At 38.0% G+C, this 12,671-nt stretch overlaps 1 protein-coding gene across 2 annotated transcripts in view; it reads left to right on the forward strand.

The window, feature by feature from the left end:
- The window catches only part of LOC135324426 (EGF-like repeat and discoidin I-like domain-containing protein 3), a 262,585-nt gene that overhangs the window by 197,982 nt on the left and 51,932 nt on the right, over nucleotides 1-12,671 (forward strand). For both annotated transcript variants that reach the window (XM_064500716.1, XM_064500717.1), the window contains 3 exons: nucleotides 4,154-4,309; nucleotides 5,443-5,587; nucleotides 11,653-11,837. In XM_064500716.1, the coding sequence (XP_064356786.1) occupies nucleotides 4,154-4,309; nucleotides 5,443-5,587; nucleotides 11,653-11,837 (486 nt within the window). The remainder of the gene's footprint in view (nucleotides 1-4,153; nucleotides 4,310-5,442; nucleotides 5,588-11,652; nucleotides 11,838-12,671) is intronic.

Consider the following 12,671-nt stretch of genomic DNA (forward strand, 5'->3'; position numbering starts at 1 on the left):
CCAAAACTTAAATTTCTTCAGTTGGGAGACCCCGGGGGAAGAAAGAGCTGTTGAAGTTCTGTAACGAGTTCTACTGTAGGACCAAACCTCACATAATCATGCACATTTCTGTTTATTTATCTTGAGGTCTAACCCAAATCAAGAGACTAAGCTTATTTTTTAATCCCACAGATTCCTGATTTTTGTAATTTCATTGAAATAAAAAAACTACTTGGGGATACCAAGTGCTGCTTAATAATAGGAAGTAAGGCAACAGGCATCCTTTACTTTGTGTGCTTGTGACCGTTCCCTGAAATTTGCTGGGTGAATTAGGCTACCTCTAAGTTGCTGGATCCAGGAGCGCCCTCAGAGCTGGGTCTGGATGCAGCACTGTGCACTGTGGCCAAGTGCCTAGTCTGAATCTGTTGCTCTCAAAGCAACTTTAAATGTAAGTAAGGATAGTAGAACTGATTGGTCTCTCTCTTTTTTTTTGCCTTTTTTTTTTTTTTTTTTGCTTTTTTTTTGTTCTTTCCTCAGATTTCCATGCAAGTTTCTTCTTCCAAGGTCTTTACCCCCCATTAATACTTTGAGATTATTGGGCTTTTTTATCTTCTCTCAAGCTACTATTGGCCTTCTATCATTCTTGATTTGTCTGGTTAGTCTAGATAATAATATATTTATACTTACATAAGCTGTTGTCTTTTTAAAATGATGCATTACACTCTTGTTCTTATCCTGGTTACTTTCACCTCTTTATTTGTTTTAAAACTAGGACATCCATGTAATTAGAATATATAATGTCCTATCCTAAATTCATATTTCTCCTGTATCCGCAAAGCAGAGCATCTTAAGGCTTGGGGGGGGGGGGGGGGGGGTTGCCCCCCCACCCCCCAATTGCCAGAGAACAATGCATTTAAAAATGCTTTTAGTGCTGAGAGAGCTAGTGCACGTTTCACACTGGGAACTCTGTTTCCTACTGAAGTATATTAACTAAGAAAGATTTCAGCAGCTGCTTCATTATAGTCATTGCACAGCTGTAATATTCTGTGTTTTGCTAAGCTCTGGCTTGAAAAATTTAAAGCACATAAAAGAACCCAGACACAAAGAGCCAATTAATTCCTGGTGTATCCATATGCACTGACTGGAGCTACCCCAGGCAAAGTCAGCCCCAGGAGAATATCATACATACTAAAGCTGCAGGGATTTCTGAGTGTTCCCCACCCCTCCCCTTCATTGGGAGTTTCCTGCAAACAGTGACAGATTATATAGACCTAATTGCAAAACAGTGTGTCCCATTTTTATTTCCCACCTTATTTGAACCTCAATACCGTTTAAAGCCAAAGCTCTGTTTTGGACTCAGCAGGGATGCTGATCCAGAAAAATCCTAAAAGGAAAGATTCTGTCTTTTAAAATACAGATGTAAATAAAATGATATAGCTTATACATACAGATATCCAGATATGAAGTAAGGGGGTTCATTTATAGCTGAAAAAAAGGCAGACTTCCTGAAGCTTAAAGAACACAGGTTAAACATTATGCCTAATTAAGTGAGTATTTAAAAATTAAATTATTTTTATTTACTTTTGATAATTATATAACCAAATCTTCCCTTCATTCAGTAGGACTGTTTTTTTCTCAGTTTTAATTTCTAGCACAGTATCAAACTCTTTGGGAGATTAATTTTGGGTGCTTCTTTGTGTCATTGTTTCACTTCTTAAATTGCAGTGATTGTTTTGTTGTGCATTAGAGAAGGAAGCTGGGGCATGGAAAGGAGCCGGTCTGCGAATATAAGATCAGGTGGTTAAAGCTATGGTTTCATTAGAAGCTTCTCTTTCTTCCATAAAAGAAAAAACATTTTCTACATAAATCCTCATCCAAAAAACCTTCCCTAGATTATTATCTGAAAAAGATTTGGGGAATAAGGCTGAAAAAAATACCGAGTTATATGCATGACTGAATCAAAGAAAACCTATTGGATATTACACTATATCTTCCTTTTCCCAAGCAGTAGAATGTCTTATATGTGCATAACTAAAGGAAAATAAGCATATGTGAAAGGCAAATAAGCAATGACTATTTTGTTCTTGACTGTAGTTTTTCTAACTTGTTTTTGGAGATGGTGTTCTTTTAATTATTATCATTTTTGTAAATATTAGATGACAAATTCTTTTGTTTTATCTTGCCTGTTTAAGAGTATTATTAAGTTATATATATATAGTTATATATATAGCTTGCACAAGAGACCTCTAGAAGTCTTTGTGCCTGTTTGCTATTTTATGTTAACTACATTTTGAAGTACAAGTATATTTCGCTTTACTTACAGACTTGTCTGTGTTCAGGGCTGATAATAGTCTCTGGAGTTGTCCTCTTACTATAACATTTTCTGGTTTTACTGGGAGAACACAGGGTTGGGTGTGTGTGTGTGTGTGTATTTTGGGGGGAGGACAGTGATTTTTTTGAAAGAATGTGGGAAAAAAGGAAGTTTTTCAAGACTAAATGGATTAGACCTGAGGCGTTTCTTATTTATACCTGTCTGAATTCCTGATTCCATTCACTACTTTGCAGTTGCAGAAGTTCTTGAATTTTCCTGGCATAGATAAGAAAGATGTTGCAAAAATTCTGAACTTTCATGGGGCTGCTTCTCTTCTGTCTCGCAACAATACAAATCGGATCTAAATCTCTAGCAAAAAACACTGTTATTCTAATGGTGTATGAATGTTTACTCACTACTTATACGGGGCAAATGGGATAAAACTACAGTGGTGTTTCTTTTGCCTCAGAAAGAGAAATATCAGAAAGCTGAACTATTTGTGGAGAGCGGGGAAGGACAGTATTTTACTGTGGGGTTTTTTTGAGGGGCAGTAGCTATTTCTCAGCTAACAGCTAGAGCCCCTCAAAAAAAACCCACAGGAAAATATTGTCTTTCCTGCTCTCCCATTGTGTATTTAGTGAGATATTGTAACATCGACGTTTGATCACGTTACGTCCTTAATAGACCCTGGATGACATTAGCAAGTGACAGGAAATAATCAGACCGCCGTGCAATGAGGGGTCTTAGCAGCCGATACGTGGCCTGTCTCTGACTCCCCCCGTCCCTGCCTGGGGGCTGGCGGCCCAGCGAGGAGGGGGCACCACGGCTGCCCCAGCAGCTGGGCAGCACCCACAAGGTTCTTCTGGAGGAAGCAAGGGCTAAAGTAGCCTGTGTTATTTACACTTTTTCAGTTGATTACTCTCTATTATTCCCACTCACCACCTTTCTTCACACGTCTACCTGCACCTTTATGCAAGCCTCACAGTGTGACATCACTTTGTTAAGCTTCATTTGGTATAAAAGTTACAGATTTCAACTGCCTGTCGGTATGGGGTGGGAGTGCAATTGTCACAGATTACCTCTTGACAGTCTCCATTGCAGAGATGAGGTTGATGATGCTAATATTATTTGACTTATGAATATAACAGTCTGAATTTTATAAGAGTAGAGTTAGCTTTCACATATCACAGATGGATAAGCAAGGGAAAATTAAGGCTGTGTATTGTAACTTGAACTCTCCGTACATCTTCATTTTTTACTTTGTGGTGTTGAGGTTAGCCCAGACAAATAAATTGGGAATGTTCATATCCCTTAATAGCCATTGGTATTTTGCCATTGACTTCTTTGGAATTGGCATTTCACTCATGATCTTTAAATCTATGAATTTTCAGTGAGCATCGAGGAGAAGTCTAATTACTTTATAGCACGTCCGTGTATTTTTACTTAGGCTTTGACAAAAAAAAAAGAGTTAACCTGAAGTTAGCTTGGACTCTTTCAGACGGAATTCTAAATTGCCTTATAAGAGAATGGAAGATCCTGCCTTTGGTAAATTAAGTGTATTAAAGTGTTTTTGCATTTCCTTTTTAGACATATATGAGTGCTGTGTTTGTGTACGTGTGTCTGTGTGTGTACATATGCACACAAAGATGGCAACATAGTACATGCTTCTTGTTCAAAATCTTTTTTTCATTTATTTGTTTATATATATATGTATGACATGAATGAAAAATAAATGGAGTTAATCCAAAAACAGAGATAGTCATTTAAATGCTACAGTTCTCTTTTTTTTCCTCGGAGTTAGAAATCTAGTAACAGAATTGTGTCCCTCAGATGTTTAATGATGATATTGTATTGTTATTTCAGATAAATCTACAGAGGAAGATGAGAGTCACCGGAGTAATAACCCAAGGTGCCAAGAGGATTGGAAGTCCGGAATATATAAAATCTTACAAAATTGCATATAGTAATGATGGGAAGTCGTGGTCAATGTACAAAGTAAAAGGCACAAATGAAGATATGGTAAGATTAAGTCATTTGTATATGCATGATTCTCATAGTTTAGCTGCCTTCAGAAGTATGAGATATCTCTAGTAGATAAGCATAATTGCCTGACAGAGAAACAGAGAAAGCAGTCTGATATGTTGCCTTGTTGTTATTTTTCTCTGAAAAAAACCCACAGCAAAAAAATTGCACTTTCTGTCTACTAAGAATTTCTTATGCTTTAATTGATGGTTGTAAAAACATTGTGTCCCAAGGCTGGAATAATCTTGTTTATTACACTTAACTGATTTTCATTTTAATTAGTTTACCAGTAATTACTCATTACTCTGTTTTCAATTTAGTTTTATTACACTGGCAGAGTAATGTTAACCCTTAAAAACATAGAACCCATGCATCAATGCTAATCTCTGCATTGCACAAACAGTATCAACCAGTAAGAAGTGTATGTTTACGATTTATAGTTACAATTTATTTTTATAGAGAATTCTGCATGGAAAACAGCAAGAATCACTTTACTGTGAAAGTCAAGATAGAAATAAGACACTTAGCAGCATTCAACATAGTTCCTCTTATGCAGGCAGGGAGTTGAAATGCTGTGTGGAAAGGTGTATAATGAGGGAAGAAAACAAAATATAAGCATATCTAGTTAGAGTGAGGAGAGAATAGAAGAATGCTTTTAGGTTTAATTCAACTCCCACTGAGATCAATGGAAAGGTTCCAGTAGACTTCGGCAGGAGGTGGAGCAGTTTCTTGAAGTAGAGAGAAAAAATAAATGTCAATCAATGTAAATAACTACAGGCTAAATTGAACAGGGACTATTTAATACACTAATTTGAAAAGAAGATGTAATTTCGTGCATTAGATGCACCAGCTTCTAGGAGTGACAAGTCAAAGGCCCTGATTCAGCAGTGGCAGCAAACACATGCCTGTATAAGCCAATGGCAGTTATGCCTTCCTTAAAATCCTGCGTGTTGGGGATGAGAAGTGTTGGGGATGAGAAGTGAAAGAACAGCCTCTATTTGTGAAAAAGTCGCAGAAAACCAAGGAGGGAAGGTTAGAAGAACAAAGGAGATATGTTTGAGGCATGGAAGTGCAATGAACATCTCTTAATTCTCTTAGCATATTTTTATGAATATGTCATTTTACCGTAGGTGTTCCGTGGAAACATAGACAACAACACTCCATATGCCAACTCCTTCACACCGCCAATAAAGTCACAGTACATACGGCTGTATCCTCAGGTTTGCAGAAGGCACTGTACATTGAGAATGGAACTTCTTGGCTGTGAATTATCAGGTGAGTTTTGTAGCAATTGCCATATCTCAGAAATGAACAAACAAGCAACACGTTTTTGTGCCAGTGGTCTAAAACAGATCAAATTTATTCATGTTGAAATGCAGTTGGCATCCCTCAGTTTGTCCAGAATACTTATTTGTCTCTTTTTATGTAAATGATATAAGCAACAATAGTTGCTTACAGTAGGGTGGTCATAGTAGTAGTAGTAGTAGTAGTAGTCGTAGTCGTAGTAGTAGTAGTAGTAGCAGTAGTAGTAGGGTAACGTAGTAGCAGCCTAATAATTCTTGGTATATCTTCTGTGCATGTTGGTCTCCAGTTGTGTGTGACCTAGAAAAGGTCAGTTATAACAGCTGTAATAAATACCAACAAATATCAGGAGCTATTATGGCACATATTGAACAGGCATCAAGACAGTCTCTAACTTGCAATTACACTCAGTACAGCCAAAAAAAAGTACAGGAAGAGAAACAGTTGCTGGGAACTGAAGCTGTTTGCCCAAGAGTCTGCTGTGCAACTGAATAGAACCAGGAACCACAGTCAATCTGAGTCATTTCTCATGACTGCTGGGTGATCGTGCTGCTGATCAAAGATATGCTGCACGGCATCCTTGGAGGTACAAGAGTGATTCATCTGGACTGGAATAAGATATATTCTGCTGGGCTGCTTGAGGAAAGATTTGAGTTTAGATTTGCTATGTGGCTTTGCAGTGGAATCGGTGATTGTGTCTTGCAGGAAAAGTAAGTGAAAAAGTTGAGCCAATATAAACCCTCCTAAGGTTTAGAGTGGCAGATGTTATAGTTCATAAATGTAAAGCCTGACCTGTAGCCACTCTCTGCAAGAACCGTGTTCCTTTACAAATTCAGTAAAGCATGTAAATTTTTTTATGTTTTTCAAGGGATCAACCTTTTCCAGTGGGAGTGCTTCACAAATTCGTTTAAGAATGATTTTTATGTGGCTACCTGCTTACTGTACAAACAATAGTCATCCAGTTCTTGAATGATATATCAAAACAGTAGGAGTTAAATAATTTTCAGTCCCCTAGTGGCATCAAAACCAGATTCAGAAATGAAAAGTTAATGCATTAATCTCAGTGTAGTCCTTTTCCAATATAGATAGATTTGAGAGTAAATAGAAAATTCTGTCTAGCTGCTTTAGTCTATTAGATTTTTTTTTTATGTCTTCCATTTCTGGAACCACAATTTAGAGCAAGTCCTTGCCAGAATGACCAGGAATTGTCTTGCTCAAAGAACTGTGAAAGCTACTGAAGTGAATTCATTTCAGTGGTCTCCTAACAGTTTCAAGGTCATCATTTCTTAGAACTGCAGGCAGCCAAGGCTCAGCAAAACAATTTCAGTCTCTACTGAAAGGAAAGTATAATTATATATAAAGACAGTCTAATGCATTCTTATTCCAGATGGTCTGTCTTAGGCTGGAAAGCATGTTGAGAGATGTGGCTTCTCTAACAAGTAATGGGGCTAGAGAAAAGAAACACTACTGAAGGGAAGGAGACTATGTTGCTGCATGATCATCCTAAAAATGAACCCTTTCTTAGGTCATACTTCAGCAATATGTTCAGCATATGTTCAGCTGTAGAATCATTAATAGTTTAACTGACCAGGACCCATAATCAGATTTTTTGAAAAGCATTTTCAATGCTTATGTAATCAGCCATCAGTACAATACACATTTATTAATTCTCATGGCCTTGTGTTCCTGCCTTACTCGTGTTTTGCACATCTCTGTGTTGTAAATTCCTTTCCCTCAGAGTGTGCTTGGGGGGAGACACAGATAACAACTAATATTTTTTAAAATAGCTTTTACTCATTAAGCTGTTATTAGTAGTAGAATCAAACTGTTATTAACAACAGATAGCTATTCACACAACACGTTCATTTATTCACTCAAGCCGTTCACTCACACACTCAAACACTCACTCATAGTTATTCATTCATAGTTACCTGACTACAACAGCAGCTGGGAGGGAGGCCAAGCCCAGCTGTATCCTCAGAAGCAGGGGGTCACTCTAGCATGCAAGTGGACACTGGGTAGTTGTCTGAAAAGAGCTTCACATGGTCCTTTGCTTCAATCAAGTGTGTATATAATCATGTAGTCTTCATCTGCATATAGCAGGTTCTGCCTTCTTGCATATGCTCCAGGTTATATGTTGTTGATGTTAGTGTTTTTTAGTGACCTTGTACAAATTGAGCAGATTCTTGGTGCTCTGAGTTTATCAGTTCTTGCGGAGGAATGCTAGTCCCCAGAGCTTATCAGTCCTCGGGATACTTTCACATACTGCCTTCTCAGCACTTACTTTTATTCTTTGGCCTATTGTTTTCTGGAAACTATTTCTCCATGCAAACCTATAGATATCTGTAGAATCCATTCATACAAACTCATATGCAAGGAGCCTCTATAACTTCTGCATTTAAAACTAGATTTCCACTGCTCCTGTTCATCTTCAGCAATATCTAATCCTGGAAAGAATTCTATGTGCATAAATGGGAGCATTTATTGGCTAAAATACTACTCACAGTTAGCAGAAGGAGTATTTGTCTCTTCATATTTGTCTGTTAAAATTTGGTTAGATTTACAGCACTTGCTCAAAGTTTCAGACAGGCTCGATGAAAAGGAAGCTCATGAACTTTCGATGCATTTTCCTATGCAGTTGCTTATATTTTTCTACATAATTTTGAAAATCTCTTTATTTTCACAAAAGAAAAAATATCGCAGTATTGATCAAAACAAAACCACCTTTGGCCTAGCATAATTTGTCTACTCAATGCTGCATAAATCCTAGTCTGAGACAAGACAAATGTAGACCTTCGCATGCAAATCTGGGTGATGGAACTTTTCTGAGTGCCACCAGCACTTGACATCTACACCATCTCTCGTTTTGCCTCCACTGTATCAGAAATTTAATATTTATTTCCTTGAGCGTTTGAGCTTTGTTGAAGGAATGGTAGATGAGGGCACTGTATGCAACTCAAATTAAAGAACAAAATGTTGTGCCCTCGGAAGAAACAACAGAGAATAGCGTCAGTGTGGATTCTTTCAATTCTCAGACCCTCATCTGTATTTTTGCAAAGTGTAGATTCCTCATTATTTCAGTACTGTTTCATTGGGCTAGACCAAATAAGAAGCAACTATGAACTCAGGTTTAAACATACATAGTTATCATTTATCACTACTCAAAACATCTCAAATGTGTTGGTCTAAAATACTCCTCTGAGCTTCGCCATAAATATCTCTGCATTAGCTCTTACTAGGTTGTAAGAAAGGGAAGGGAGATTTAATCCTGTCACAGGTATATTATGAAACAAATGTAAAGAACGTACAGTGTAGTGAGGAGGAGATGTCCCAGGGAGTCATGAGCATTCTTATAAATATACTTCTATAGCGGTGATTATTTACTGACACAAAGTTTTCTAAGAGTTTGATCATTCTGTGCTTTGTGCTCAGGGTGAGAGCTCACTTATCAAAAGGAGGAATCATTATCTTCTATCAGTGCAGCAGGGTGGAAGAGGGGCTGGGAAGTGGCTATTTGTGATCTGTTATTGTTGTCTTTGATACAGCACTAGGATGTTGTTCTGTCACCTGAGTGCACAAGAGCAGCCGTTTCTGGTTCTCATTGTTCTTTCTCACTTTCTCTGTTACTTTTATCAATTGTCTCCCTTCTGCTTTTGTTTTTCTTTAGGGCAGTGGAGAAGGAACACCAGTGTAAAATTCCATCACTGGGAGCACTACACATGCACACACACACAAAAGCACACACATTTGTTGTTTCATACATCAATAATCACATTCAGAAGAGATAGAATGGGTTCATTCTCTTTGAGAAACTGGACCACTGCTGAAAAACCGTTTTGACAACCCATGTTTTTGTGGCAGAAACCTCCTTCAGATTCTTCAGATGAAATATTCTTGATGACTTGTGATCTAGGAGTGATAGTTTGGAATTGAATAATAACCAAAATCCTTTTCTAAAGCAGCAGATGACTCTCATTTGCACTATGATTTGCGCTCTCCTACTCTCAAGAAAAGCGTTTTGCTGTTGTTTTAAACTAGGTGGTTCTTTCTATAGGCAAGGCTGTGCAAGCTTCCTTTTGTGCATTAAGAATCAGTTCTGAAATGTTTTTCAAATATTAGCTCTGTTTTTTGTTTATGTTTAAGGTGAATATAAAACATTGCAGTATTTCAAAGTTTAAGTAAAATTATTCGTATACTAAAGAGCATATTATGGTCACCTCTGTCTGGTAATATGCATTTACTCCTGCTATTGTTCCCTCATTTGAAGGTCCTGGTTTTATCTCCTCTGATTTGAATCCATAATAATTCCACTTAACTCTGTGGGTTAAACCAACTGGAGAAACTGAAAGTAGAATCTGACCAGAAGGTCTTTGCTAGTAATATTTCCACATTTCCACAGAAAACAAATAAGAATCAGGTCTTTAAATGGGTGTAAACATACTATAGAGGAAACAAGCTTTTAAGAAAAAGAGAACCAGCTTCTGTATCTAGCTCAAGTAAAGAAAAACAAAATAAAGACTTTGGGTATTTTAAGTGATCACATTGTGCTCTGGTTCTGTCAAGAGACGCAAGCTGAGCAAGGTCATGTCACAGCAGTAAAGCCTTCATAACTTACAGGTATGCTTTAAGAAACACAGCTGGTGGCTTAGCAAATAACTATCTGTAAGGAATCAGCTCAGCCGCTCAGGATGTGAGTGTCAGGCGGAAAACCTCTGTCTTCCCAATGATATATCAAGTCAAGGTTCTATGTATTCACAGCCATGAGAGGGTGATACACCTCTTGCAAAATGAGGTGTGTTAAATCCTGGGCACATTCTGATTCAGTGAATTAGAGTATACCAAAATATTATTTGCAGGTTGAATGATTCGAGTGAACTAATTAGGGTCACTAAATTCGTAAAATGTAAACTTTGACACAGCTGCGCATATGCAGGTTTTTGACAGCTGAGGCAGGTGGGAAGTGAGAAAACACTTATTTTTATATTCCCTTGCCATCTTTCACCTTTTCCTCAAACACCCATCAAGTGTTATTCCATCCAGTCCTACATTCACCCTTTCTGACCTCTTAGCAGCCCTCTTACCCTCAGCCACTTGACTTGCCTTCCTTTTCTTAGTCTTTTTATCCTAAAAACTAAACATCTCATCTATGTCTCCTGGCTTCTAGTACTGCTGTTACTGTGCTGCTGTTAAAGGGCATTTCTCCTGCTGTCAGCTTGCTTCCTCTCTCTTCTGGGTCCAAATGTGTCTTCTGTGTTCCCTTTGCCACCTGATTTCCAGTACACAGTAGCAAGGTAGAAGAACATAGAATCGGTTATTAACTTTATGTTGTTTCTATTTTTCTAAGGACACCTAACAGAGAAAGGGAAGGCCCAAGGTCTATCTTTAGCTATGGTCAAAATAACTCGATGTGAGACATCCACCTGCTTTAAACAAATAAACCTTTAACTCTTTAATTCTCCTAAGCAATTCTGGTATTATTTTCCCTCCTTCACAGTCATTATTTTGTAGTCTTCCACTCTGTCAATGGGTTTTGGGTCTTTTCGATTTTCGGCTGGGTGTCAGGTAATTTAAAGGTGTAAAAGAGCTCAGTGCTTGTTAACTTTTTACTTCATTAGTGATGTGAAGAAAAACTAATGTTTCCTCAATACATAAACACACATAGTTAACGTGACGTGGCATAAAAGCATTATAAAATTGAGCTGAATAAAGGCAACAATGGCAGGCTGCTGGGCAGAAAGAGAAAACAGAGATAAGAAGAAGAGACAAGATTCATCTTTTCTGTTTGTTTCCCTTCATAAATTTATGCTAGGATAAAATACTTCAAATTCTCTATCATGTTTTCAATTCTTCCAAGGTGGTGTTGAAATAAAGTGCTTGGAATTGGCTATTTTTCATTTGTTTGTCTGCAATTTCCCCCAACAATATCCTTGATTAAAGCCCATTCCTTGAGAACTGCTGCGTTTCTTTCCCATATAGGAAAACCTAAACCACTTACAGAGATAAGTAAGTAGTGTCAAGATCTTATTTTGCTCCTCTAGGTTGCTCGGAACCCCTGGGGATGAAATCAGGACATATACAGGACTATCAAATTACTGCCTCCAGCGTTTTCCGAACACTCAACATGGACATGTTCACTTGGGAACCTAGAAAAGCCCGGCTCGACAAGCAAGGCAAAGTTAATGCCTGGACCTCTGGCCACAGTGACCAGTCACAGTGGTTGCAGGTAAATTTTCATATAAATTTTCACAGATGTTTACCATGTGTTTCTTATATGGAAAACGTTGATTGATTGGGGTTGTATCTTGCTGCATATTCTGAGTATAACCAGCCTAAGTCTGCCACACTTACATGGTGAAGCTAAGAAAACCTACACAGCTCTCATGTCTTTGCTACCTCAAGTGCGCTGCTCCATTACAATTCAGACTGTGCAGCGTGCAGAAAAGCCTGGCTGGGGAAGCCTTCAACTCTGCTAGCCAAACCTTCAACTCAAGGGATACAGAGCAGCCATGGATATTCCTTTGCTAATGGGCACAAATAGAAGTCACAGACCTGTTTCACTGACTTCTTGATAGCTTCCTGAGAGAGATTTATTTTTTTCCTTTCTGTCCTTCCAAGCTCCCTGGAAAGCTCCATTTACTTGAGCTTTGTGCACATTAGTAAATCTGGCCCCTAGAAATTACCTTTGTCTAATTGAGACTGTTCAAAATTCCCTTCCAACATCACTCTGAAACTGGTGAGATTGATTCAGTACATGAATTCATTATGAAGTTTTGCACAGGGGTTGTTTTCAGTCTGAGAGTGATTTATACAAGTTGGTAGTAGGCTAATGCAAAAGATTGTGATAAATCCCCATGTGGAAGCCTATTTGACCAGTCACTGACACATTTACATTTTTTGAACTGTTGAAAATTGCAGTGTTTTGAGTCAGCTGCCAGTTTGCAGCCAAGTTCTCAGCAGGAAGCCTCAATAGCACTAGATGTGTGCTACTAACCCCCTGCAATCTTTTCACATATAAATTATGACATATTAGCTTTTTTACCTATGGTTGCTAAGCAAT

The sequence above is a fragment of the Dromaius novaehollandiae genome, chromosome W, assembly GCF_036370855.1.
Source record: "Dromaius novaehollandiae isolate bDroNov1 chromosome W, bDroNov1.hap1, whole genome shotgun sequence".
NCBI lineage: Eukaryota > Metazoa > Chordata > Aves > Casuariiformes > Dromaiidae > Dromaius > Dromaius novaehollandiae.